Source organism: Phocoena phocoena, chromosome 12, assembly GCF_963924675.1.
Source record: "Phocoena phocoena chromosome 12, mPhoPho1.1, whole genome shotgun sequence".
Classification (NCBI taxonomy): domain Eukaryota; kingdom Metazoa; phylum Chordata; class Mammalia; order Artiodactyla; family Phocoenidae; genus Phocoena; species Phocoena phocoena.
In genome coordinates this window covers 2794386-2821691 of record NC_089230.1, presented here as the reverse complement: position 1 = coordinate 2821691, position 27306 = coordinate 2794386, and the positions used below count along the sequence as shown (strand labels likewise).

The window sequence follows — 27306 nt, the reverse complement described above, 5'->3', positions numbered from 1 at the left end:
TGAGAGCAGCTCAGGGAAGCAGACCGTTGACTGACGTTATCGGGCCCTCTCCTGCTCCCATCTCTGCAGCATCTCTCCCGGGCCTGGGGCGGCATCTGTCCCGGGCCTGGGGCGGCATCTCGGTTTCCAGCTCGGCTGACCCCCGCGGGCTATCCCTGCTCCTCACTTAGCACTAGAGACAGGTAGGTAGGACGAGTTTCCCAAGGTGAAAAGGGAAGCGGAAGGTCCAAAACCACAAAAGCTAACAGTGGTGACTCCGGACAGACGGGACAGGAAGAAAGGCACGAGCGTGCTGTGGCTCCTTTGTACGCATCTGTATAGTTTGAATTTCTTACCAGTTATACTACTTGTATGTCAGATTAAGCAGGACGCACGGCTTTAACTGAATTAAACCCATCTGGGCTCTTATCGCCAGCTGCTTTCAACCACCCTCAACTCCAGCGAGCTGTGGAGGAATGCGCCTGAGGGCCCCCAGCCCCGGGTGGCGGGGCAGACGCAGCCGGCGTGTCAGGAGGCCCCGCCACGCACACCCCCTTGTACCCCGTGTGGAAGCGCACCAGTCCGGCTTCACAGGGCTGCGTGTGGCTCAAAGAACGCATCCGAAAGCGCTTTGAAAGCGGTGTAACGCCTCTGAAGGAAAGAAAAAGTGACAGAAGTGATTCAGAGGGGACAGGCTAGCTGAGGAGGTGCTGGGACACAGACCCGCCGACGTCAGCCCTGCGCCTGCTGCTCTCGTCCACTATTGCCAGGAGATGGGAAACCGTGCTCACGTTCACGGTGAAGGTTGAAAAACTCCAACTAAGTGCGTGATGTGACCTGAGGCGTGAGGACTGTGCTCTCAGGACGCTCTCGGGCCGCGGGTCCACCCCTGCCCCGCAGAGCTGGCTCCCTGCCCAGAGGTCAGCCTCCACTCCCGGGGCCCAGCGCGGCGCTGGCCACCAGGCCGTCGACACGTGCTGTGGGACTGCAAGCCCCACGGCTTCCCTGGAAACAGCACAGACGTTAGCTGACCTGCCTCGGGGGGAAACTCAAGCCCAGGATGCTTCCGGGCAGCCTGCAGTCAGCTAGTTCGGGGCAGTTTTAGGCGCAGTGCTTGGGTGCCTTTTCTAATACCTGCCCATTGCAAGAGCGCATTATGGATAGCTGGGAACGTGGATGCTTTCCCGAAACTGGCCCCCAGCTTGTCACTTCCCTAGCCATCTTAATCATTTTCAAGGAGCTCCACTTTTCACCTGTAATTGACCTTTTAGGGATATGGTTCTTCAGTTTCTTAAAAGGCATTTAATCATGCTCATTTGACAAATATTTAAATCATTTATTGCCATTAATTTACAGCATTTCAATATACACACTGCATGGAAATACAAATACCTTTTCAAACACTGGCAATGTGATTTTAGCTATGTGGCCAGCTGCCAGCTGTCTCATGGTCATTAAACGAAAGGTCAGGATTTCTGAGTACTTAAATGCTGATGGTTACAAATTTTGTTCTCGTCGGTTTTTCATTAAGTAACTTCTCACAGATAACATACATATTACTGCAGACAGAACCACCTCTGGGAATCATTACATTGATCGCATATGTGAGCTGTGCTTTCTGAAGAGAAGTAAAACATTCAGTACTTGAGTGGGTTTGGGAACTCCCTGCTATTTCTAGAAGAATCGTCTGGTTAGTAAAAATAGCATTCCGCATATTTCTCTTAGCAAGACTATCCACTAGGGCGGAATCTGTGACGCAGCGGCAGCTGGCAGTGCCACTCCTTCAAGAAGCCGGTCCTTCATTTTCCATTGTTATGCTGAGGCATTTTTAGACATCCTGGGAAGGAGCACAAAGACAAATGCAATGGGAAACACAACTTCACCGCCAGCCTCGAAGGCCTTGGGGGGCTTTAAGAAGACACCTTTATGTTAACGTGTATTTCAACTCGCGATGTCGTAAGAACAGTAATACCCTATTTCATGCTAATTTTCACGTTTGATAAGTGAATTCTCATCGCACTGTCTCAACGGCGCAGTTGCTTCTCAGTGTATTTCTGCTCCGCGAGTCTCCCCAGCTGCAGTCACAGCCCGCCCCGCGACAGACACAGGCCTCCCCAGCTCCTCAGAACACAAAGGCTCAGCGGGATCTACTTACTCGTGCCGGAGCAGCCGTCCCCCCTGGGTGAGCTGGGCTACCTCGTTGGTGGCGTGGCAGGCGAAGAGCAGCCAGTTGCGAGGCTGCACCTTGTAGGCGAATCTCATGAACGTCAGCGAGTAACAGCAGAGGGCTGCCGGGGACATGCGGGACAGTGACCTACAGCCTCCAGCTGAGGGCTGCCGGGGACATGCGGGACAGTGACCTACAGCCTCCAGCTGAGGGCTGACAGGGCTCAACTGCCTCAAAAAAAGAAGCTCTTCTGCTAAAACCTTTACAGATGATAAAAGCTATTGCTTAGATGCTTCCATGAATGGGAAACTCATCAGACGGTTGGCTCCCCTGTTAGGTATTCTGTTACTTATTACTTAAACAGTTAAAGAACATAATGGCAGTAAACTGACATCAGTTCTAACCTCCTTTTCTGTCCCCTAGAGTGGTTTATAGTCCCTTATCTGAAAGAACTGCTATTTAATCCCCTCAACGAGTTTTACGTTCAAATATCAGGATTTCAAGTAAACTTTAAGATACCTTTTCCACATAAAGTTCAAGAGGACACACTCCTTAACTAGGGGGACTACATCTGAAAGGCAAACGGGACCTTAACAAATACTTCCAACTACAGTAACCCTTTTCCTTCCTTACCATGAGGAGTAACACCCATCAATGACGTCAGGTGCTCTACGTTACTTTCTAATAGTGACTTTAGTGTCTGGTGCTACAAACTTGAAATGTAAGCAGGAGCTGTATTATGCTATAATTTTATATATAAAGATCCTCCCAATTATTCAAATCTGCATCCTTACCAAATGTCATCCGCCCACTGATAATCTCCGGAGACTTTTTCATGTCATTGATGGCGGCAATGGGAAGACCCCAGTTGGCTACTGGGCCCCAAAAGTGCTGTTAAAAAATGAGGGGAGAAAGAAGAGGAAAAGTGAAGACAGAGCATGAATAGCTACAACTTCTCTTAAACAGTGACGTGCAATGTGCGGTTAACTGGGGAAGGTTACCGCGTAGGCGTTCAGTGTGCAAGTACGGGCCTATGAATCAGCATTTCTCACAAGGTGAGCGCCCCAAACCAGAAGGGATCAGACACTTTACCAAGGTCCCTACCAGCTTCCAGATCACAACTAAGTAATCTCAGACCGTCCCGTTTAGAGAATTTTCAAATGAGATTCAATTCTTACACAAGTCACTCTTGCTACAACTTAAACCTGTTACGACCATTCTCTGTAATGTAACGTTTAAATCTATCAAACTTTTTTCAAATTTTCATTAAGGTATTTATTTGTCAACATCTCTTAAGATGCAGACCCTAAGTTGGATACTTTTTCTGAAGAAAGTAACTTAATAAGGGAAGAACTTGCTTTTCAGCTCATACGAGCTATATGAAGATCAGAGAACCTAAAAATCTACACTCAGAGCCCCAGATAATGAGAAATTAAACTGAAAATTAATTCTGAAGCAATCGGAACAGCCTATACTTAAGAAATGATCAGGAGTTTCTCATGCACGGCCACGGCCGTCCCAGGGTACCGAAATGAACAGCCTATACTTAAGAAATGGATCAGGAGTTTCTCATGCGCGGCCACAGCCGTCCCAGGGTACCGAAATGAAGTCGTCCACGTTGATCAGTAGCGACATGCAACTTAGTTTAACTTCCGAGGTTGAAATGAGTCCAGGGGCTTTCCCCGTTAAATTAAAAATTGTTTTATTTATGTACAATTTGCAAATAATGCTTTAAAATATGAAGGAGGGAGTTCCCTGGCGGTCCAACGGTTAGGACTTGGTGCTTTCACTGCCCTGGCCCAGGTTCCATCCCTGGATGGGGAACTAAGATCCCGAAAGCAGTGCAGCACGGCCAAAAAAAAAAGTGAAAAACAAAAAATAAAATAAAATATGAAGGAAACCACACAGTTTTGGGTGAAGACCCTTTTCAGTTACCAGAACATTAAACAGTGCTTTATTTCTGCCTATCAGAGCATTTAAGATACACGCAGACTGCAAAGTACCTTTCTAGACCTGCATTTCTAATACTGACCAAGAGTCATTAAAATCCAAAAACTCCGTAAGAATGAGAAACAAGGAAATGCAAGAAAAATAAGTGAGAATTACCTTCGTCATGATTTAAGAATATTTTGAAACATTTACATAACGTGTTTAATGTAAGCACGAGGCCTCTGCCTTAAATAGCTATAAAACTGTCAGAGCTTTTCTACTGCCAGCATGGTGAGTACTGCAGAATCCCACACCTGAGTTATGGACGCTGCACCTCAGGCACAGTTGGTATAAAGAATCTTTGAGGTTCTGGGGAAGGCTATTTAGTCCTCCTGCTTTCAGACTGGATTTTGTCTCAGCTACTCATTGCTGACACTTTAATGTTTCTTGTACCTAGATGAAGCCTGGCCATTTTCCTCCTTCCTCATCCTCCAGACCTCTGGTGATGGAGTATCTATCCCTCCTCACCTACCCACCTGTTTCCCCTCCTGTCCTTTCCTTTGTGTCCCTTCACTTTCAACTCTCTGTTACTCCAGTGATGTTTCTCTCCTCCTTTTTTTGACCACGTCAGTCTATTCCCATCGCTTGGCTGTTTAATCACTTTCCACCGCTCTGCTCTACTCTGCACGGTGGCCCCCAGATCCCCGCATTATGCACTCAGCGCTGCCCTGAGGGGCTCAGCCATGCCAGGCGTCTGCGCTCACAGCTGCAGCCAGGTAGTAAGAGGCCACGGCATAAATCTGAAACCTGAGGCAGCCCGGGGGACTTCTGGTCACAAGACAGTATTCAGAGTTTTACTGTGGTGAGTGTAGGGTTATATGAAGCAGCGCTCTGCAAGTTAAGGGCTATATATACACTCGTGATTATAAGCATTGAGATATACTTGAGACAGTTCATAAAAAGAACATAAAAGGCAAAGATAATTTCAACACTAGTTACTAAAATATCTAACCACAGGAAGTTAATAATGCATCTTTTCTATGGAGTACAAGACTCTAGTTCTCACTTCCCTTTCCTGGAATACATGTTTGGTCTGTGCTCTGTCAGATACTCGTCAGTCAATGCACCGGTCCTGCAGAGAAGTCAGTGTCCAGAGTGGAACCGGAGGACCAAGGGGTCACTGGAGGTGCCCTTAGCCCGGGACCCACAAGGATGTGGCATGATGGCTGTCTCCTGTCCATACTCTGTTAATGCAGAAAGTCTGCAGAAGCCCGATATGAAGTAGCGACGGGTTCTTACCGTACTATTTTGTGAGGAGTCACCGAGGTTCAGACAGGAGAGACATGAGGGGAAAAAAAAAGAAGATCAGATGCTTTGAAAGATTTCGGTTACTTTAACCTCATACACGTATTCAAGTTTCAGTAACAGAACTACAACGCTAGCAGCACATATTCTCTTCTTTTCCTTGAGAAGATCTAGTGATATTAGGTCAATAACTTTGACCTAATGAAAGTAAACCTGAATTTTATGAAACGTAAACTTAATCCTTAGAGTGGAGCTATCCAACAGGAATATAATGCAAGTCACGAACAGGAGTCACATGAAATTTAAAAATTTCTAGAAGTCATGTTAACAAAAGTGAAAAACAACAGGAGTTAATTTTATTATTTATTCCAACATTTCTAAATATTTTAATTTGAACACGTAATCAATAACAACCTATTGATGAGGTATTTTACATTCTTTTTCGGCACTGAGTCTCCGAGATCCGGTGGGTGTCGACACCGCTGCACAGCTCAGCTCGGACTGGCCACCCTCCACGAGCTCCCCTGCCACCTGGGGCTTGTGGCTCTCAGACTGGACAGCACGGGCTTATAGGGGGCATTTCTTTGAAAACGACAAGTTGGAGAGAAGCACAATGCTGCAGAATTCTACCAGCAACGGACTTTCCATTTTTACTTACCAACAGGCCCTCACCAGAATGTAAGCTCCTAAAAATAGGCGTGTAATTCCATATTCTGTTCACAGCTGAAACTCTGGCCCAAGCGGTGCCCAGAATTCACGAGGCACTCAAAAAATGTTTGCTGAATGGATGAAGAGAAAAGTCTTCTAATGTTAAGTGAATTGTTTTCCTGAATGCTAAAATTAATACCATTCAGAAATACGTCGAATTACTTTTACTTCTGAGATGGCAATTCTTCTTTTCAGGATATAGCTTCATTGTTCTGATAAGGCAAACTCTTAAAAGTGTAGCTCCTGAAAGAATCACTGAAATAAAATGATGAAATCCTCTATACACACTGTCTCGTCCAAACAGCTCCGCTAGTTGTTTTGATGTAGAGGTCAAGGAGGTTCTAATCTCCAGCATGACAGTAGCTGTTGACGATGCTAATAATATACTTCAAATAGGTTCTGTTATGAAATACGAACAGCCTAGAAAGAGTCCGTCTTTCAACGTTAAGGGCACTGTTTTCATAGATAACGTTTCCACTGCGGTAACAAATTACGTTGCCAAGGTTGTATTTCACAGCAAGTCCAAGCTGAGCACAGTGTTTGGACGGCAGAGAGGGCGAGTCCCTTATCGGGTCAGAGGGCAGGATCCAGTAGTTCATGGACTACAGTCACCTGTGGTGTCCCTCTCCTTTGCTCAGGATCTGAACACAGGCCTTTTATTTATCTATAAATTACCAATGGCACATTTTTTTCCTACAAAAATATTTTAAAAGATGTGTTTCTTAAAATCGAACTTGTCAGCTCGGAGATAATTGAGTTTTCAATTCCGGACTCTTTCCTTGAGTTGTGCAATAGTTCAAGTTCTACCCTGTTTTACAACAGGCAGGTTATAAAGGAGTGCGAAGGAGGAATAACTTCTGCCATCATACCCTGCTCAATCCCAAAGTCCTATGTGAAAGCGACCGCAAAAATAATGTTGATCACGTCACTTTAATAGAGGTTTAATGACGATAAGCCAATCTGAGGATAAATTTATTCTAAACATCCCTGGGAAATACAAAAAGCCACAACTCAGCATCCCTTAATTCTATGTCAGAACTGTGTCCAAAACATGCATCAAGTACTCAGGCAAAAAATCTGAGAAGCATACTTGTGCAGAGCCAGACTGGACAAGAAAAGCTTCCTAGTGTGTATTAGTTTCTGTTCCAAAGAAAGATAAACTTATAAGCAACACAAACTGCAGCTGGCGGACAATAATGTTAAAACTGTGTGGAAAATACCCTTGACTTTCTCTTTATTCGGTATGTTGCCTGTATTTTATTTCAGTGAAGGTTAAAACAACCTCAAAATGCATAAGGGTTTTCTTGGTTCACTTATGACCTTGAATTCTTGTGGAGGAAAAACCGATCTCCCCCGTTAAGAATGATGATGGAGGTGACAAAGGAGGATGACTACCGTGAATAAACTTTATCCTCTGTTTCTCCTTAATTTGGAATACTGTTTGTTTGGCTCCAGGTTTCTTCTAAGCTCATTTTTATTTCCTTAGTGTCTTCTCGGCATTGCCAATCTGTTTCTTCCTTTCCTAAAATTACTGACAGTAACTGTTAGCTTTCTCTGAAAGTACTGTGAGTAATTTATAACTTGCTTACACAGTACTGAAAGGATCTAAGTGGCAGCCTAGCATAGTCTGTTTATGTCGTCACTGAGGGCGGGGTAAGGCTTGGAGACGCTCTAGACTGCAGTTCTCCTACGGGCTGAAAACGCTCACTGCCATTTCAGTTATGCTCAGCAACGTGTACCTCATTTTCCAGTCCAAGTTAAAATGAGAGGGAGATTTAACAATCAGAAGGTGTGGTATTCAACTGTATTTAGGTGGTCAAAACTAAACTGGACGGCAGAAAAGAGATTCCTGTGGCCAGTTCTGCTTCAACACTTTCAGCCTCAGTAACTTTCTGAAGGTCATTTACATGGCAGGGAAGTAAGGCCAGGGGCGGGTCTGCAAGCAGCATGGCAGAGAAGGGAGGCAGACACAGGAAAAGCAGGTGCAAAGAAAGTACCTGAAACCTTCTTTTCAAAACCATTTTTGTGCATAACCATTTCCCTTTAAATCTGAATGTCATCTTAATGACATTCCTGTTTTGGCTTCACAGGTTTGGCGTCCAGAGGGTCTCAACTTTTCCGCCTGGTTTGGATCTGTTTTTCCATATGGCAGATGAAGTGTTGGACTACCTGATGTCTGAGGTCCATTCCAGCTCTAATATCCTATAACTTGTGAAAGACTCCCTGTTTTCCACTGCAACTTCTCACTTGGGCAGTAAATATAAATTCTTAAAGCTCTCCTGGAAACTAAGAAGTTAAAATAACTTAGAATAGATAACCTCATTAACTGGAGAATATTCACCGCCAACAGCCGACTCACTTCGGATTTACAAGAGCATGCTGACTGATTAACTGATTTTCAAATACTCGTGATCTAGGTTCTACCTAAGGAAACATTCTTTGCACATATATCCAAATACATATGTGCGCGTATACCTCTGTTCACTTCTGAGGGAGGGGAGTAAATCTCTAGGATAAATATACACAGACCTTGACCGACTCGGTCCCTAGAACATACATCCTACCTCAAAACTTAGTTGCTCGTTCTAATTTATTTTTCTTAACCAAAATTCAGGAGGGAGAATAAGGGCAAAAAAGAGACAGCTATCTTCTTTTACTCCACCAATAACGTATGTGAGGAAATAGCTTATTTAAAAAAACAAAACAAAACGATAATAGAGATCCAGGAAGTTCCTGATTCGAGATTCTCATTAAAGTAAGTAAGAAGAAATCAGTGAAAGGAAGGATGGAAGGCATCAGGAGCACTGGGAGCCCAGGGATTAAACACGGAATACTGATAACAGTAACAATAGAACATTTACTTCTGTAATATACACAGCGCTGTGCTGTGTTGTCAAACAGCTACCAAAGCCCCAACACGAAGCAATTTGTCCAAGACTACACAGCTGGAAAGCAAACGGGCTGGGCTGCAAACCCATCATCAAACCCATCACCTATAGGTGTAATACTACTGCCATCGCTTCCAACAAAAACTGTCAGGAATTACTTAACAGTTTAATACTAAGACCCAAGTTAAATGCCCCAGTTGTCCCAGTAATGCTGTTTATAGCTGTTTTTTTCCCATATCAGATCCAATCAAAGTCCACACACTGCCTTTGGTTACAGCCTGTTCTTCTAACTCCCGTTCCTCGATGAAAAAGAAAAATCAACATTTTAAAATACACTTGGAAATTCACTTAAGTAAGAAAGACATTTCAGTCTTGTCCATAAAATGTAATTGACAGGAGGTTATAATCTATGTAAAATATGACTTTAAATTTTTGCTAAAAGCTTCAACTATGTTGTTAATAAAATGACTTTAAAAATTCTAGAGCAGTTTTAGTTTGGAAAACCTCTACACCCCTTCGGCAGGCTGTAAAAAGAACGCTAGAGAGCTTGAGTTGTTCAGGAGTGCAAATGACTGACGAGGCGAGAAGGCACAGGGCCCCATCTCTGATTGGAAGAGAATATGAAATTGTCTCCTTATGGCTTTATTTATTTGCCAAAGCAAAGCAGGGGCCGTAAGCAAGAAGACTAGAGGAACAAACAGGGGAAACGTTCCTCTAATACATGCTGGGGAGAAGGGACTCCTTTCTGGAGGAAAAGCTAATGAAAGAGCTGCTGCTGAGTGTTTTGATATCAGCCCAGTCACTCAATCACTGCTCTGCAGGCTGGCATGAAGTCCCCCTGCCGCCAGGAGCAGCAGGGAAGACAAGGCCAGCGGACATCTCACTTCACCTGTTCAGTCCACAGAAGGATTTCCAAGTCAAAATCGCAGAGCTTTACGCCTCATGAAACTGAGCAGGACCCTGCAGGGCCTTCCTGAGTACAAAAGCCCCTCTGTGTCCCCCGTTTCTTGTTGTAGAAAAAGGCTTTAGTCTTCCAGGCCTTCCCCAAGTTCCCAAGGGCGAACTCAAGCAGTTACTAACGAGGGAAGTGAGGGAATGCAGGAAGAAGGAAAAGCAGTTAAGCAAGGCAAGTAATGACAGCTTAAACAATAGTTCAGCGATAAAACAGAGCCCTAGTTCCTCCTGAAGGGACATACGTATCAATCTAACACGTATCTTTGAGTTGTTCTGCAGGAACTAAGGCTCCCACCCGGGTGGAGGATGGTCACTACATTCCCACCACGAGAAGCAGCCTTCAGACTAGCTGGAACCAGAAGGTTGACACTGAGATTCCCAAAATATCACCCTGTTACCTCACCACCCACCAGTCGGAAGAAAGTCCACAAACCGATCAGGCACCCTGCAACCCTCACGCCTCATGTGCCTTTAAAACCCCTCCCTGAAAGCCATCTGGGAGTTTGCGTCTCCTGAGCATGAGTTGCCCCTTCTCCTTGGTTGGCAGGCGCCCTGCAGTAAACGCTGCACTTCCCTTCCCCACAGCCAGTGTCAGGAGACCGGCTTTGCTGTGTGCCGGGTGCACAGACTCAAGTTCTGTTCAGTAACACTCACACTTAAGGTTTTAACTTTTCCCATATCAGTACACTTTTTTAAATGTTTCTGCTACAAAAATAGCAAGATGTACTAGAAATACGTACTGATTTGGGGTTTCCAAGTATTTTCACATTCCAACCAGACAGGGCACTGTCATTAAACCCATCTCACAGACAGGGTAACAAAGTCCACCGGGATTGCCTGCTGGGGATCCCTCGGCTAGAAGTCATTCTTCAGAATCCTAGCTGGATGTCCTACCAGGCAGCACTATTCCTGGACACTGCAATTCTCTTTTTTTCCTCATTTAGTCAGAGCTTGATACAATTAAAGCAATACTAGAAAAGGCATGTAAACATTAAAGCTACATGAACTTAATCTTTGGAAAAAGGTTAGACCATATATCAAATATTCAATTGAAATACCTGGCTCACAGACACCTGGCTAGTAAAAAAAACATACATTTAGAAAAGCAGGGCTAACTCTCTTCATTGAAAATACATATATTTTACAAATTCTTCTTGTGTAATAGAACGTTAGGTAATCATCAGCATATTTCTAATATGGATACGACTTTATTCTTAATTACATCATACAGTTTTACCCTTAGCTGTACTTAACTATTAGGAAGGCTCATACAAAGGAGAAACATTAGTAAAACCTAAGGTAATATCTGAAGTCATAGAGAAACTTGACCGCAGGGACTAATAACACAGCCTCCCATGACCACTTTCCTCCGATCTCCCCAACACATTACTCTGATAAATACTCTGCTCCACTGTGCTAAACATCTATCCTAATTAATCATGGTCCTATGCAAGTACACAAAGTTCGTTTTTGGAAAGTCAAGAGTGAAGCTTCTGTTTCCAAATTTACCACGTGGCAGACAATTATTTTTCTTACCCTACTGCCCTTTAAAATCACAAGCAAGCAGTATTTGCAACAAAATTCCGAATTTAAAAAAATAATCCTTTTTTTTTCTTTTACTGGTAAAATGAAGCTACCTTCATACTGTACCCTAAGGATAGTTATTTCTCCTCAGCTGTCATCACTTCACCTCTTTACTACACTAACCTGTTGAAAAACACTGCAGCCCTACACTAACCCAGGCTTTAAAAAAAATCACACAAAGAAAAACTAAAATGTATACACCTAAATAAACTATATTAAGACGGTTTTAAAGTTATATTAAATAAATGAAATAAAAAGCAAGCATCTCAAGATTACAGGCGAAAATAAAATACAGAAAGTGGGACTTCCCTGGAGGTCCAGTGGTTAAGACTAGCGCTTCCAATGCAGGGGGCGCAGGTGGTCCCTGTGCGGGGGCGGGATTAGGACCCCGCCTGACGAGCGGCGAAGCCAAAAAATAAAATAAAACATAGGAAGTAGGCTTTTCATCCCGCCACTGCCCTTTCTTTCTCATTGAAAGTAAAGACTTAATGGAAAGCAGAATATTAAAAAGTATGCCCTTGGTTGGCAGAATATTCGTATGTTAGATTTGATTCCGTCCCACGCTTGACGTCCTGAAGCTGCGAAATCCGAAGGGCGAGGTCGACCGGGCAGACTCGGTGCCCTTGTCGCGGAAAAGGAGCACCTGCGGCTCACCTTCCACCGAGCGATGCCGGGACGCGCCCTCCCAGCCCGCGCCCGGGGCAGGTCCGCCGCACACCTGGGCACACACCTGCCGAGCCGGAGCCCCGGCCCCACTCGCCGGACCGGGCCCGCTCTCGGCGCCCGCCCGCGCCGGGGTGGGGGTTCCCCCGTCGGGGCTCCGGCCCGCCCCGCTGCCCCACTGTCCGGAGCCCCAGGCGCCACTACCCCGGGACCCCGCCCGGCTGCCTGGACTCCCGCCCCGCGGCCGGGAACCCCAACCCCGCTGTCCGCAACCCACCGCCCCGCCGCCCCGGAATCCCCGCCCCGCTGCGCGGAGCCCACCCCGCTGCCCGCACCCTCGCGGCCCCTCGTCCCGGCGGCGTCGGCTCCGCACCCCGGACCCCTCGGTGGGTCCGGCCCCGGGGACTCGTCACCTCATGAGGTAGTCCCGGAAGTCCTTGCTCCGGACATAGTCCGCCGCCTTCCGCACCAGCGCGCCCGCCATGGCCGTGCCAGACACCAGGCCGCCCGCGGTGCCCTCGGCGCCGCTCCTCCGAGCCCAATGACGCCCGGCGGAGCGGACAGCGCGGACACCACAACCGCCCGCCGGCGTGCCTCACGACAGCTCGGCCCCACCGTACGGTCGCGGCCCGCCACCTGACTCTGGGCCAATGGGAGGGCGCAGGGCGGGAGGCGGCGGCACGGATTGGCTCGCGCTCGCCGCACACCTCCTCCCCGCCCCTCGGCAGCGCGTGGGGGCGAGGCTTGCTGCCGTAAAACGGCCGGGGTCCGGCGGCGATTGGCTGGTGGTTGCCAGGCGCCCGCGCTGGCGCCCTCCGGGCTGGCAGATGATTGTCCGAGGGCGCTCGGGACTGCCCGCCGCCCGCATATCGTGGGCCTTTGCAGCATCCGCGAGCCCCCGCGGCCGCCCGGGCCTGCAGGCTCCAGATTGGAGGTGGGCGCCGGGAGGAGCGCAGCAGCGGCGCGCGGGCTGCGTCCGCAGTTGCCGCTACACGTGCCGGAGAGCAGGTCCGCTAGCTCTGGACCAGCGCGGGAACCGCAGCGCCACGTGTGGGGCGCACCGCGTGGAGAGGGAGACGTGGGTGGCTCCGGCTGTTAAGGGCTTTGTTTTGTTTCTGTTTATTGTAAATGTTTTACCCTGGCCAAAACTGTAGACGGCTGCGTCATCTAAAATGCCCCGGATGAGAGCATGGGGGCAGAGACCCTTGGGCATCTCTAGCAAGGACTTCAGTTGGAATGTAAACACCATTATTTTTGATATGGAAGGATTGGAAATGAGTTACATACCCATCAAAGGGACAGAGTCAAATCGTGGTGCATCCATTCCATCATCGAATACTATACGGTAGTTTAAAAGAATAAGGGAACTATGTGTGCTGATATGGAAAGATCTTTAAAATTTATAGGGAAAAAAATCAAGGTGCAGAATCCTGTGTGAAGTATGCCAGTCATTTGTACATAGGGACAAAGAAAGTATAAATTTGTCTCCAAAGATAGAGGAGAAATGTTAGTGTCTACCTGTAGGGAGGGCTAAGGGGGTGAGGGATGGAGGGAAACTTCACTGTATACCCTTGTTCCTTTTGGAGCGTGTAAAATGAACATATGCTGTCTATTCAAAATAAAAAGCATTAAAGAAGAAACAAAATGCCTTTGAGAGTTAAAATAGCAATCGTTTCATTGAATCAGATTTATTTCCTGTTAGGCTGTCTATGGGTCACACCTAACCTTGATCTTCTGTGAAAGTATGTCTTAATACATAATGTTGCAATCCCATAGTAACACCAGGAAGGCCGTTAGATTCCACTGGTGCTTTATGGTGGAGAGAGGAGTGTACGACCTAGAAGGACCAAAGCAGTCTTTATTATTCATAATATCATTAATACCTCCCATTTGTTGACCAAGAGGCACTTTATTTATTTATTTTTGGCTGTGTTGGGTCTTTGTTGCTGCGCATGGGCTTTCTCTAGTTCCGTCGAGCGGGGGCTACTCTTCGTTGTGGTGCGCGGGCTTCTCATTGCGCTGGCTTCTCGTTGCGGAGCACAGGCTCTAGGCACGCGGGCTGCAGTAGTTGTGGCACGCGGGCTCAGTAGTTGCGGCACACGGGCTTAGTTGCTCCGCAGCATGTGGGATCTTCCCGGACCAGGGCTCGAACCCGTGTCCCCTGCTTTGGCAGGCGGATTCTTAACCACTGGGCCACCAGGGAGGTCCCAAGAGGCACTTTTCAAATGTAATTTCTCCTCCTCACATCAACCCAGAAGGTGGATGTAAGGAAACTGAAGGGCTTTTTAAATAAAACCAAACTGTGTCTGCCCCCTGCCATGTGAGAAGGGGCTCCTGGATCTCAGTGGTTCAGTCTTATCCCCTAATATTTTTCTTTCCCTCATGAGCAGTGGTTCTGAAACTTGAGCTGTCAGAAGAGCCCCCAGCCTCAAAGCCTCAGGAGGTCCAGAGTGGAGCCCTGAGCCTCATTGTCAAGTGACAGCACTTGGAGAAAGGCTGCTGAGGTCATCTGTCCCAATTACTGCTGTCCTCTCTCGGCCGGCCTCGAAGACTCAGCTTTCCCATTTGGGCCTCAGCTGGGCCTTTGAGCTTTCCATTGGTTTCCCATTTTGTGGAGGAATGTCAACTGGAGTATTTAAGTATAGGAATATACTGGATAAAGGAATATATAAATGTCCTACTAGGTAGCTAACCTGGGATCTGAACCCAGTTCTCTTACTCTGAGAGCCATACTTTCTGCACTATTTCAGATGGTGGGACAAAGAGGATTTCATGTTAATAGTATCTTTGCTGCTTTAAATATGGAGCAGGCAGTACGGGCTAATGTATAAGAAAACATAACAGTAGATAAGAAAGCCAGCTACATTATTCCTAAATCTTCAGAAAGGCCCAACCCTCCGTGGTCCCTGCACGGACAGAGTATGGGAGGTGAAGATGCAGACATCACTGGCTACTTTGAATCCCAGGTTTGCGAAAGTGACTGCAAAGGCCTAGCAGTGAGTGGGGAACCCTCATGCCCATCCAAGTCCAGGAAAGGCGGTCACCGCCGAGGCTGCGCTCTGAGCTTCCCTGTTGGCTGAGGAGCAGACTGTGAGCTTTGACAGATTGCTGAAGCCAGAGGTTGGAGGGAGGCTGGCCCCGGGTTCAGAGCACCCTCATGGCCAGCTCTGTTAGTACGGACTGTGTTTACCTACGGTGTGTGCAACGGCAGTGCTTGTGCTGTAGAAGGGCGGGGATGTCCCCTGGCTGGGTGTCCCGTGGAAAGCTTCACGGCATGCAGCTCCGTGATGCTTCGTACAGAAGAGCTTCCGTATGGTATAAACAAGCTGTATTTTCTCACCTAAGTATCAAAATAGAAAAACAATAAACAGTAGGTCTAATTATGAGCTGACACACTGAATTCCACAGGTCACAGACCATATAATCTGTTACGATGAAAAGAGGAAACATCTGAGGAAGTACTTAGTGGATGATAGAAGTGTCATAAATGTAAAGAGGTCTTGTTTTTGTCCTTCTGCCCGGTTTTCTTTTGTCCCAACACCTGCCTTTCTTGGGTTCCGGTTAGGCAGGCACGGGTCAGTTTGGTTAGCTTAGAGTAAACCAAGCAACTCCAGGACTTCGACGAGAGCCATGACACTTAAATTCAAAAGCCAAAGTACCTTTTTGAATCTGAAGGCATAATATCTTAGCCAAGTTAGCTCTTCCTGTCTGGCCTGAAATTAATCCACTGCGCTGCCCCCAGGGCTTGGAGAATTAGGTTCCTCCCGGGTCACTGTTCTAGTACTGAGGTCAGGGAAACCACACACTTCACAGGCCAGGAATCTTCACTCTGCCTAGCGATTCAGTAATTTGCTGGTGAATAAATGGCAAAGAAATAAAGGAAATAGAAACATCACTGTTTTGCCCTTCGTGTGGAAATGTGTGACTCAGGCAATCATCAACGGACAGAACCCATCCACGGAAAGGTGAGAGGAGCTGAATCCGCCCAAGGTGCCCGGGTGTCACCCACAGTCGCTGGCTGCTGGTCACGGGGAAACAGGCTCCACACACCGTGGAGACGGACAGCTTTCCGCAACTCCTGTGTCCTCTGGAGTTTTTAGGGGGGAAATGGTGAGAGCAGTTTTCTAGGTCAAAGGTTTTCGAAAACTTATTTGAATCAGACAAGGTTGTTTTTTTCTGCAGCTCTTCCGAGAGAGCCTTTACTAAGCTCCCGTGAATGAGAGCATAAAAGAAGCTTATTCTACGTTGCATTTCCCAAACTTCCTTAACCATGAAGCCCTTTCGGAAGGAGCATCTCATGGACTGTCCGTCCGCCGGGTCCAGTGTCTGGGTTCCTGCCTTCCAGTCCTCCGAGCCAGGGCGTGGCGAGGAACTCAGGCCTTGCAACCAGGCGTATGCTCCCACTTTTTAGCTGGCAAGTTATTCAAACCCCCCAGGCCTCAGTTTTTTAATCTATAAAGTGGAACCAATAAGTATCACATCATACACGTCGCTGAGTTTTTGTTAGAATTAAAAGGAATGGTGTCTGTGCAAAGCCTGACACTGTCAACAGTAGATTTCCACTTCCCTGCATCCCCTTAGGACATAAATGTCCAGTTCTCCTTCCCTGTGTCCCCCTTGGGAAGGGCCTGGGCTCCCGCCTGCCCTCCTGTCTTTTGCTACTGGGTTGTTTGTTTTTTTATTATTATTATTAGGGAGAGGTTGTACCTTGCACCACCCTTTAATCCTCTGAGCATTATCTACTCTCCTGAAGGACAAAGGTGGAGAGAGGTTATCTGTGTGGATTTCTGTCCTTGGAGGAAGGTCGGAGGGGTCAGAGCCCGCCGGCGGGGTGGTGGGGTGGGGGTGGGGGTGCTCATCTCTGCTTCTCCTGCACGATCATTTGGTTCTGTATATGCGGAAAACCAGGTTGGGGGAAAACCAGGTCCACCCAAAGGGTAGCTCCCAGCTCCGACCCAGGCTTAGCTGGTGGTAGGACCCTGCAGGGGGAGCTGGCCCTGAGCCCTGTGAGGGGCTCTGGGGTAGTGGTTACAGGGGCCTGGGAAGTCCTCTCTCATCTCCAGCTAACACTGACCTGAAATTCTACGTCTGTGAGGACACTCTTGAAGACAGTCGGTGTTGTATTGACAGAACAGGAAGCCGTCCTTGGAGGGTCTCCCCCTGGCTAAACACAGGCTGAGTATTGAAAAGAATGACTACAGACAATGGAAACATGCATGCGATTTTGTGAGTTCACGGTTGTCAAGAAAAAACAAAAAGATAGATACACCACAGAATGGGAGATTTTTGTAAATCATACACTTGACAAGCGACTTGTATCTAAAATATTTAAAGAACTTTTAGAACTCAATAATACAAAGAACCCCATTAAATAATAAGCAAAGGATCAGAATAGACATTTCTCTGAAGAAGATGGACAAATGCTCAATAAACGCATGAAAAGATATTCAACATCATTAGCAATCACGGAAATGATCATCAAAACCATAATGAGATACCACTTCACACTCTCCAGTATAGCTACAATCCAAAAAATGGAAAATGGTAAGGATGTAGAGAAATAGGAACCCCTGTGCACAGCTGGTGGGAAAGGAAAATGGTGCATCTGCTTTGAAAAACAGTCTAGCAGTTCTTTGAATGATTAAACACAGTTACCATGTGACCCAGCAATTCCACTCCTAGGTGTACACCCAAGAGAAGTGAAGACATACATCCTCATAAACGCTTGTATACGAATGCTCATAGCAGCCCTGTAGATAATAGCAAAAAAGTGAAAACAACTCAGATGTCTAGTCAGCTGTGAGGAGGTAAATATGGAATATCCATAAGATGGAATATTGTCCAACAATAAAGAGAAATGAAGTTCTGACAGGTGCCACAACATGGACAGATCTTGCAAACACTGCTAAAGTACAAGAAGCCAGACACAAAGGAACACATGTCCTGTGATTCCACTTACGTGACGAGTAGGCAAATCTGTAGAGACAGTAAGTTGCCTGGTGGCTGCCTCCGGCTGGGAGGGTTGGGGAAACAGAGATGCTAATGGGTCTACGCTCTCCTCTTGGGGTGATGAAAATGGTCCCACATTGGTTGTAGTGATGGTTGCACATCTGTGACTATGCTAGAAACCATGGACTTGTACGCTTTTAAGGGATGAATTGTAGGATATGTGAATTATATCCCAATAAAGTTATTTTTTAAAACTTAACAGAAAAAAAAATCTTTAAAAAGATGCACAGAAAAGCAAACAGCAAAAATCCTGAAACCCCTTTGTCATAATCAGTACGCCAACTCTTGGTAATTAAAGGGGAAGAAGCATTTATCTGTATGAACTATTTCAGACAGCCCTAGTCATGAAGGAAAGCTCTTCTTTTCAGAATGAGTCCAGCTAATAAATATGAAGGAATGGCAGAATTAAAAGAACAACAGTCTGTAATCCCAAGTGAAATATTGATTCAGACAAAGATCATCAAGGACGCTAACCCTGTTCAGTAAAGGAACGGGAACTGGGGCTAGCAGGGCAGCAGTGTTATCCCAGGGATTATTTGCTGGTCTGAAAGGGGAAAATGCAAATTTGCAAGGAGGCATGCAGCTGGACCTACTCAGCATCACAGCTGACTCTTAAGTGCTTCCCGGCAGCACCTGGCCTACAGTACCCCCACCCCCCACCCCGCATCTTGAACCTGAATCCGATTAGGCATGTGGGTCCATCTTTGAGTTCCCAGGAAATGAAGGTGCTAGAGGAACTAGTCAAGGGAAACTAGTGAGGGAGTGACCCAGCTTCTCCAGTAAGTGGAACATTTTAATAGGACAACAGGACAACGGAAGCCCTCTCTTCCCTGGCCTGAGGAAGGAGGACGGTCCAGATCAGCAGTGCCCCGTAGAAGTGTAAGAGGAACCAAAACCCAAGCTCTGAGTATTTCAGTAGCTACATTAAAAACGTAAAAAGAAACTGATAAAGTTAGTTTTGATAATGCATCTATTTAGCCCAATATATCCAAAATATTATTTCAATATATAATCAATAACATATATCACTGAAATATTTTATTTTCTTCTTTCGTACTGTCTTCAACATCTGGTGTGTATTTTACACTTATAATTAATCTTAATTCAGATGCTAAATTTTCACTGGCAATATTTGATCTGTATTTAAATTTCATAGCATTTACAGTTTAAAAAAGTATATTTACACACCCAAGTTGTTCCAAACATACTGAAAAAATTTCCAAAACTGAACCAAAAAAGAAAAGAAATCATTTTCCTTTAACATTTGCATTTGCATTGACAATTCAAAATTACATCAGTTCAATTTAAATTCACCTACTCTTGTTTCAACTCAGTCGTGTTAACCTTAAGGTCAAAGGTTAGTTACTGCCCGACTTCCCTGGTGGCGCAGTGGTTAAGACTCCGCCTGCCAATGCAGGGGACACGGGTTCGAGCCCTGGTCCGCGAAGATCGCACATGCCACGGAGCAACTAAGCCCATGCGCCACAGCTACTGAGCCTGTGCTCTGGAGCCCGCGAGCCACAACTACTGAACCTATGTGCTGCAACTACTGAAGCCTGCGCCTAGAGCCCGTGCTCCGCAACAAGAGAAGCCACCGCAATGAGAAGCCCGTGAACCACAACTAGGGAAAGCCTGCGTGCAGCAACAAAGACCCAACACAGCCAAAAATAAAATGTAAATAAATTAATCTTTTAAAAAAAGGTTAGTTATTGCCTAAATGGAAAAGCATCTCTTTAGTCTGAGGGTAGTTTTTGCAGTTAATTTACATAATGCTGTTTATTACTATTAAAATGTCCTGCCTATGTATTCATGTTAGGAAAGCTTTGTAAAATCATTATTATTGATCTGTAGTCCAAAAATTTCAATTGCAAAAAAATTCTCATACCTGTCTAGCTAGGACACAGATGTGAAAAAGTTCACTTTTTTTTAAAGAAATTTTTTTTATTTATTTGGTTGTGCCGGGTCTTCGTTGCGGCATGCAAACTCTTAGTTGCAGCATGCATGTGGGATCGAACCCGGGCCCCCTGCATTGGGAGCGCGGAGCCTTAACCACTGCGCCACCAGGGAAGTCCCCCCTAAATTCACATTTTAAGTGAAGTTTTTAAGCTTCAGGTTTAGCTCATTCATATGCAGTGTGATGCTGGGGAGAAAACCCAAATCACACAGCTGTTTGTTGCCTTTGATTACTGAATATCTGGCCAACAGTCCCTTTATTTCAAGAAATCCTTGAACTGGAGGTAAAGTAGGAGTAAAACTCTACCAGTGAGCATTGGCACACATCATTACATTCCTCGTCCTTAATGGGTTCTTTCAACAAAACCATCAAACTGAGGATGGGTTATAGCACTGGCACACATTTAAGGAACAATTAAAAGAAAAACTATTTATGACACTCTTTGCAGTGTCTGCTTCAGAAAACCGGATGCGAATATTTTCAATACGCATCACGCAACGGAACAAAGCAATAAGAGAAACATCAGTGTCATGTTTTTAAATTCCAGGGACTTCCCTGGTGGCACAGTGGTTGAGAATCCGCCTGCCAATGCAGGGGACACAGGTTCGAGGCCTTGTCCGGGAAGATCCCGCATGCTGTGGAGCAACTAAGCCCGTGGGCCACAACTACTGAGCCCACGTGCCACAACTACTGAAGCCCGTGGGCCTAGAGCCCATGCTCCGCAACAAGAGAAGCCACTGCAATAAGAAGGCCACACATCGCAACGAAGAGTAGCCCCCGCTCGCCACAACTAGAGAAAGTCCGCACTCAGCAACGAAGACCCAGAGCAGCCAAAATAAATAAATAAGCAATTCCCCAAAATTCCTGATTTCCGCTAACATAGTTGGAGCGCCATCCATTGTGTTAGAAATTACACCCGTTTTTTTCACCTGTAGCTGACGCCCTAAAAGACCCCAAAATGCCCACCTTGGGCTCTATTTTCCAGGCCACGAATTGGCAACAATTCTTTCTACCTTTGCAAGTCAGCTGCTGGCCTGGTACGTGGCTTCAGCCTTGGACCAGCCCGTGCCATCTTCCTTCATTTCATATCTCGTTCCATATTCGACATGTTTAGGTGCGTTTTAGATCCGTTTATTATTATTACCTTTTGATGTTTCGAGCAATTGAAAGATGGGTGTATTCTGAATACATAATATTGGCAACTTGCCACCAATTTTTCATGAATATGAATTTTCTTTATCATAACATGCAGTGCCCACCCTGCTGTGTCAGTTGCTAGTTTCTTCGAGACACATTACAGACCGTTTCCTCTGATGCCCCATCCTGGTTTCTTCCTGTTTCACCTGCGGAACACCCCACAAGCTCTGCCAGCTTTCCACAGCAGTGCCTCGTCTCAGGCTGAAGCCAGTGGGCTGGGAGCTTGGATTCTAACGGCTCCAACTAGGCCTCAGTTAACACATCTTCTAAATGGGAACAAGGACACAGATGAAAGTAGCTGGTGGCATTGGGGCATAGTTGAAGTGCATACCCTATCAGTAGAGTCACAAACACTGAAACCCAGGATAAGATCAATCGATTTCTTCAGCAATCTTTCACCCACAAAATGGGTTAAAGTTTGACTGGGTTAAGTCTATTGACTTGACCTCAAAGACACTTCCACATGGGCCATGCCCTGTGGTCTGGATTGCAGTTCTGAGTGGCAAATCTAAAAGCTAATATTTGCTCTGTCCTCATCTGTTATCCTCGGCCTAGGTCTACACTTCAAAAGAGAAGATGCAGCCTTACAGGAGTCTATGCTGATCAAGCAAACGCTAGTGTCCTGGGGTCATTTAGCTGAAGGAGGCGTTGCCTGCAACAGCAATAAGAGTTACTCTGGACGTTTCCACCGAGAAAAAGAGAGAGAGAGAGAGGGAACCTGTGAGGCACCTCCCGTGGTCCCCACGTGTCACGCAGCTCCCCTCCTGGGGAGAGAAACAGGACGGCCCCAACTTCACTCCACATTCCCTTCACCGACGCCCCTGAGACAGGACAGGTCCTCACGCAGCTCAGAATAGCCCAGGGTTTGAGCCTGTGGCTTCCAGGTGCCAGAGGGAATGTGCTTTTCTATTTTCACACACGGCTGGTACCAGCTGTGGACATGAAGTCTTCCAGTGACTTTGGGTGGGGTGGGGAGCGGAAGGGGGAGGTTTTCTCTATCTAGTGACCCCAGATCTTACATGCCCCGCCCCCCGCCACCGTCTCTGCGCTGGCCCCCCTCCAGTCTCCATCCGTCCCACGGGTGCTGCCTGAGAGCCCGGGAGATGCCAGGTGGCGCACCTAAGGTTCAGGGAAACTCAGACAGATGAGGACTCTGCTCACATTCCAGCAGAGACAGACAGACAGACAAGGAGACGAAGACAACGAATTAATGCGCTTCTGCCAAGCGCCAGGAGGGGCAGGCAGGGTGATGAGATAGAGCAGGACGTGGACAGGGCGGGCTAGGCGGGCCCGCTGCTGCTTTGGGTGGGATCATGGGAGAAAGCCTCTCTGAGAAGCTGAGGCCTGAAGCCCCAGCAGGAGCCGCTAGGGAAGGGTGTTGGGGCAGAGGAGATGGCAGAGAGGACCAAACCTCCTTTTGTTAGAGAAGCAGCTGGGAGTCGGGGTGAGGGACCGGGCTGGTCGCCCAGCACAGGTGTGTCGTGTCAGCTGGTGTCTCCGCCCCCTGGCACCTTCCACATGGCCTCCGGGGAGGCCTCCCGGACTGGCTGAGTGAGCCCAGCTCCTAGACAGCCCTGTGCGATCAGACGGCCCCCATCAGGCTTCTTCACACAACAGCTGTGGGCTCACGAGCGCCCGTCACCATGGACCCGCCCAGTGTCGTTTCTGCCCAAGGGGCTCGGAGCAAAGGGGGCGCGGGGAGCTGAATGCCGCATCCCCTCCAGTCCATATGGTGAACCCTAACCCCCGTGTGATGGCATGTGGAGGGGGGCCGCTGGGAGGGGCTTAGGGTTAGACGGGATCATGTGGGGAGGGGCTCTTACAAGATGAAGGGACCAGAGCCTTCTCTGAACCAGGAAGCGGGTCCCCACCAGACACCGAGTGGGCGGGTGCCCCGACCTTAGGCCCCCGGCGCCCTGGACCGTCTGCTGCTTCAGCCCCCAGCCCGAGGAATTCTGCCTGAAGGCTGATGCCTCCGGATTCAGGGTCCTGCCCAGCTTCCTTAAGGCCTGTGCTGGTGTCAGGGTAGGACAGCGCTGGGGCCGCCCGCGGAGAGGTCACCGTGCGGGGACTGGGGTGTGGTCCCGGCCCAGGCGGTGGGCACTGAGACACCGCAGTTCTGGGGCTTTTCTCTGTCGGGCCCGAGGGGCTGGAGAATGAGGGACGCAGGTGCTGGTGGGACCCAGTGGGCCATGAGCAACCCGTGTCTTGGCTTTGCCTGTGCCTTTGGGCGCTGCAAGTGGGGAGCGAGGAGAGAGTGTGTCCCCGGGGACACAAATGCAGCTCTATCAAGCCGGTCTGTCAGATGCCACCAGGCTGCATCGCAGGCCAAGAGCTGTCACCGCGTGGTTACCTCTCCTGATGAGCCGGCGGTGGATGAGGGCTCCTGCTACAGTGGGGAGGGAGGAGGCCCCCACGCACAGCTCGCCCAGTGGGGAATATTGATGGGGGACCGGCGACCACACAGTGAGAGCTGCCAGAGGCAGAGAACGCTAGACACAGGCCCGGACGAAAAGGAAGACAGAGTCCCAGCCAGTTCAGATGCTAGTGAGGGAGGGCGTTGGCCGCAGCAGGTGGCCAGGGAGCCACCAAGGCTCTGCCAGCAGCCTTGGGGTGAGGGGGTGGAGTGAGCTGTCTCTGGCCGTGCAGCTTCCAGGCCTGCTCTCTGGAAAGTTCTGCAAGGTACTTACTCCTCTATAATAATTCCCTTTCTGCTTAAACTTGCTAAGTGGATTCTCTTGTTTGTAACTAAGACTCCTGACCAATGTGCTAGAACAGTGCCATCCAGTGGAACTTTCTGCCTTCATGGAAATGTTCGAGAATCTGGGCTGTCCAACCCGGGAGCCCTGGCCTCCTGCGGCCGTGGGGCACTTGAAATGTGGCCGGTGTGGCCACAGAACCGAATTTTGGCTTTTATTTAATTTTAAGCAATTTAAATTGAAATAGACAGCCGTGATGGGAGTGCACCCTGTTGGACGGCACGGAATTATAAACTTAAGGTAGGGTGCGCCTCGAGATTAGCTGAGAACACACCGGCCAAGGTCATGGGGGTCAAATACCAGATAAATAGGCTGGACTTTCTCCAGAAGAAGCAGAGCTGCTGAAGCTTTTCCTTTAACACAGTGAAGGGTTACGGGTGCCACTGTCTGTTGATGGAATTTTAAGCCTCAGAGTGGACAATGGGCTTGGGGGGCAGTGCTGCAGCGGGGAGCCCAGTCAGGAGGTCACTGCGGCTGCCCAGGTGAGCAGAGAGAAGCGGGGATAACGGGAATGAAAGGAAGCCCCGGCTCAGGAGGCGAACCAGCAGGATCTGAAGGTTGATGATGCGGGAGGGGCTGGGGGAGAGGCTCTGGACAAAAGGATGGATCCATCTCTGGATGGATCCTTGGGAAATGGTGTGAGTCAAAGTGTCTCCACTGAGTTCGGGGATCAGGAAGGAGCGGCAAGTTTTGGGAGGCTGGGGTGAAGACGCAGGTTCAGGATTGATGAACCAAGATGAAGTGCTTGGCAAACGTCCGCGTGGCGACGAGCAGCCTGTAGTGGCCAGCAGCTTGGGTGTCCAGCCAGGGTAGGACTTGGTTGTTTTTGGAACTTAGAGCCACGCATGGTATTCCGCTTCTCCAACAGGGCCGATCCATGAAATCACGGGGATGCTTTAAAACTACAGGTATGCTCCAAATCTATTGTCTGAGCATCTCTCCTTGGTGGTTACCAGAGTCATTGATTCACAGCCATTTTCACCATCAAAGACCTTTTTTGAAATTGGTTTTCCTATAGACCTGTTTTAAGAAAGACTGTCTAATGAAGATGTATTTGTTAAGTAACTTTTCTGCTCCTCTACAGGAGCATTTTTTTTTTTTTATAAATTTATTTATTTATAATTTATCTTTGCTGTGCTGGGTCTTCGTTTCTGTGCGAGGGCTTTCTCTAGTTGTGGCGAGCGGGGGCTGCTCTTCATCGCGGTACATGGGCCTCTCACTGTCGCAGCCTCTCTTGTTGCGGAGCACAGGCTCCGGACGCGCAGGCTCAGTAGTTGTGGCTCAAGGGCCCAGTTGCCCTGTGGCATGTGGGATCTTCCCAGACCAGGTCTCGAACCCGTGTCCCCTTCGTTGGCGGGCAGATTCTCAACCACTGCGCCACCAGGGAAGCCCACAGGAGCATTTTAAAAGTGAAAATTTTAAATTTCCCCTACGTGTGAGATAATTAAAGTTAATGTAAGCCAACCAAAGCCCAGAGGAGCCTGACGTGTTGCCCGTGTAGTTTCCTGGTGTGTAAATCTGTGCTCCTCACACAGCTTTTGGCAACGTTGACATAGATCTCAGACGCCCAGATCTGCCGAGAGCTCAGGCTGGCAGTCCCTGACCGGGTATAAGGAACCAGGGGCAGGATTGGGGACAGCTGCCTTCCCCCCACCGTCCCAGGGAAGCTGCGATCTGGGAGGGGTGCCGGGGAGGGAGGGGACACTTTCAACACTGCACTCTAGTGGCACATTGTGACAATTGCAAACTCACGGAAAGCCCTTGCTCTGTGCCTGAGGCTGTAGTGAAGCTTTGCGGGGAGGAAATGAACTCACGTGACTCTCCCTGCCCTGCAGTACCTGCCCCCCACCGCCAGGTGCTGACCCACCAGTGACGCCTCCTCCGAGCCTGTTTGAATTTGCCCACCGCTGCCCACCTTGTCCTCTGTTTCTCCCACAATGCTCAGTACCGTTTGAGAGCCACATCCTCTGTGTGGTTTGTTTCTTCTGATTCCCCTCACTAGGAAAAAGGCTGATGGAGAGCAGAGAGCTTTGTCTGCTTCCCTGGCGCCTGGCGAAGAGCTGGTGTCAGGAAATGTTTGTGTGAATGAACCAGTAGATCGAGAGCCGTCCGACGGAGAACCTCCCGGACAGTGGCTCAGCTTCCTGGACAGCACTGGACACCCCCTGTGGTGGGCCCTTCCCTTTCAGCGCCTCCATCAGCTGTCAGGAGGCTGAGACCCCCGCCCAGGGGTCACTGCCTTCTCCCATTTCCGCAGGGGGTCCTGGAAGGTTTTGTTGGAGGAAACGGAAGTCTGGAGTCACTAGAACGTTCGGGGGATGTGGGAGCCTGAGTCCCAGCCTGTGAACTGTAGTCTGGGAGGCGTACTGACCTCTGGCTTCCTTTTGTCTAAAATGTCAGGGACAGTCGCTTGTCCGGTTCCTGTGAGGCCAACGTTTATTATTTTATCATTAATCTTCTCAAGGGCTTAGACATTAAACTTTCACTACTGCTCATATCAAAGTCTTTTAGATCGAGTTCTATGTGAGTCTGGGTTTCCTTGGATGCTTTCCAGGTTTCACTGGGGATGTTTTGTAACTAGGCGAGAGTTTACGTTGTTAGCAAAACCTTAGGCTCTAAAAACGTGTTTTAAAGTTATGTGAAGAGCTTAACTCTGCTCTCAATTTCTCTTAAGCAAATCTTTTCTTTAGTCTGAACACTTACTTATTCAACTGTTATTTAGGACTAAAAACAAACCTGATCGATCCAGTTTCCAAGTCCATAAAGAAGCAGGGTTTGAAAGTCTGTGGGTTTTGATGTGTCTCCACGCGACCAAAGTTTCCCATTTCACAATCATCCATCCCTCAGCCCAAAGCAGACCCAGGAGAGCTGAGATCAGGGGCCAAACTGGCTTCCTATTCCCTCGAGAAGGAAAACCCCGTGTGATAAAATTTGGGGAAAACACCGAAATGAACAGAACTTGCGGCCAACGATGACGCTCCGGAGCTCCGGAGTCACAGCTGTGACTGGAGATCGTGGCTTTCCTGCCCGAGCTCGGGTGTGACGAAAACAGCACAGTGAAGGTGGTTTCTCTGCCAAACATTTATTTGATGTCTCTCCTCACCACGGTAAAGGACAAACACGTGCCCACACCGGACGTATGTCGTAAACGAGTGTTCTTGATTTTGGATCCTGAATTATAGCCATTATCAGGGAATCAATGAAATAAAA

General features: G+C 48.0%; 1 protein-coding gene across 2 annotated transcripts; it reads right to left on the bottom strand.

The window, feature by feature from the left end:
• Window positions 1–1301: 1301 nt before the first annotated feature.
• Window positions 1302–12797, bottom strand: MPC1 (mitochondrial pyruvate carrier 1). Of its 2 annotated transcripts, none has more exons than XM_065888868.1 (5): window positions 12591–12797; window positions 5375–5378; window positions 2941–3037; window positions 2135–2267; window positions 1302–1816 (listed from the first exon to the last, which is right to left on the bottom strand). In XM_065888868.1, exons 1-5 carry the CDS (start codon window positions 12659–12661, stop codon window positions 1792–1794), a joined length of 330 nt encoding a protein of 109 aa, XP_065744940.1. In that variant the 5' UTR covers window positions 12662–12797; the 3' UTR covers window positions 1302–1791. The 2 variants fall into 2 exon arrangements, with proteins under 2 accessions (XP_065744940.1, XP_065744938.1); XM_065888866.1 differs by lacking the exon at window positions 5375–5378 and adding an exon at window positions 11343–11346 and having other exon boundaries at window positions 1792–1816; window positions 12591–12661.
• Between the last annotated feature and the right edge of the window lie 14509 nt (window positions 12798–27306).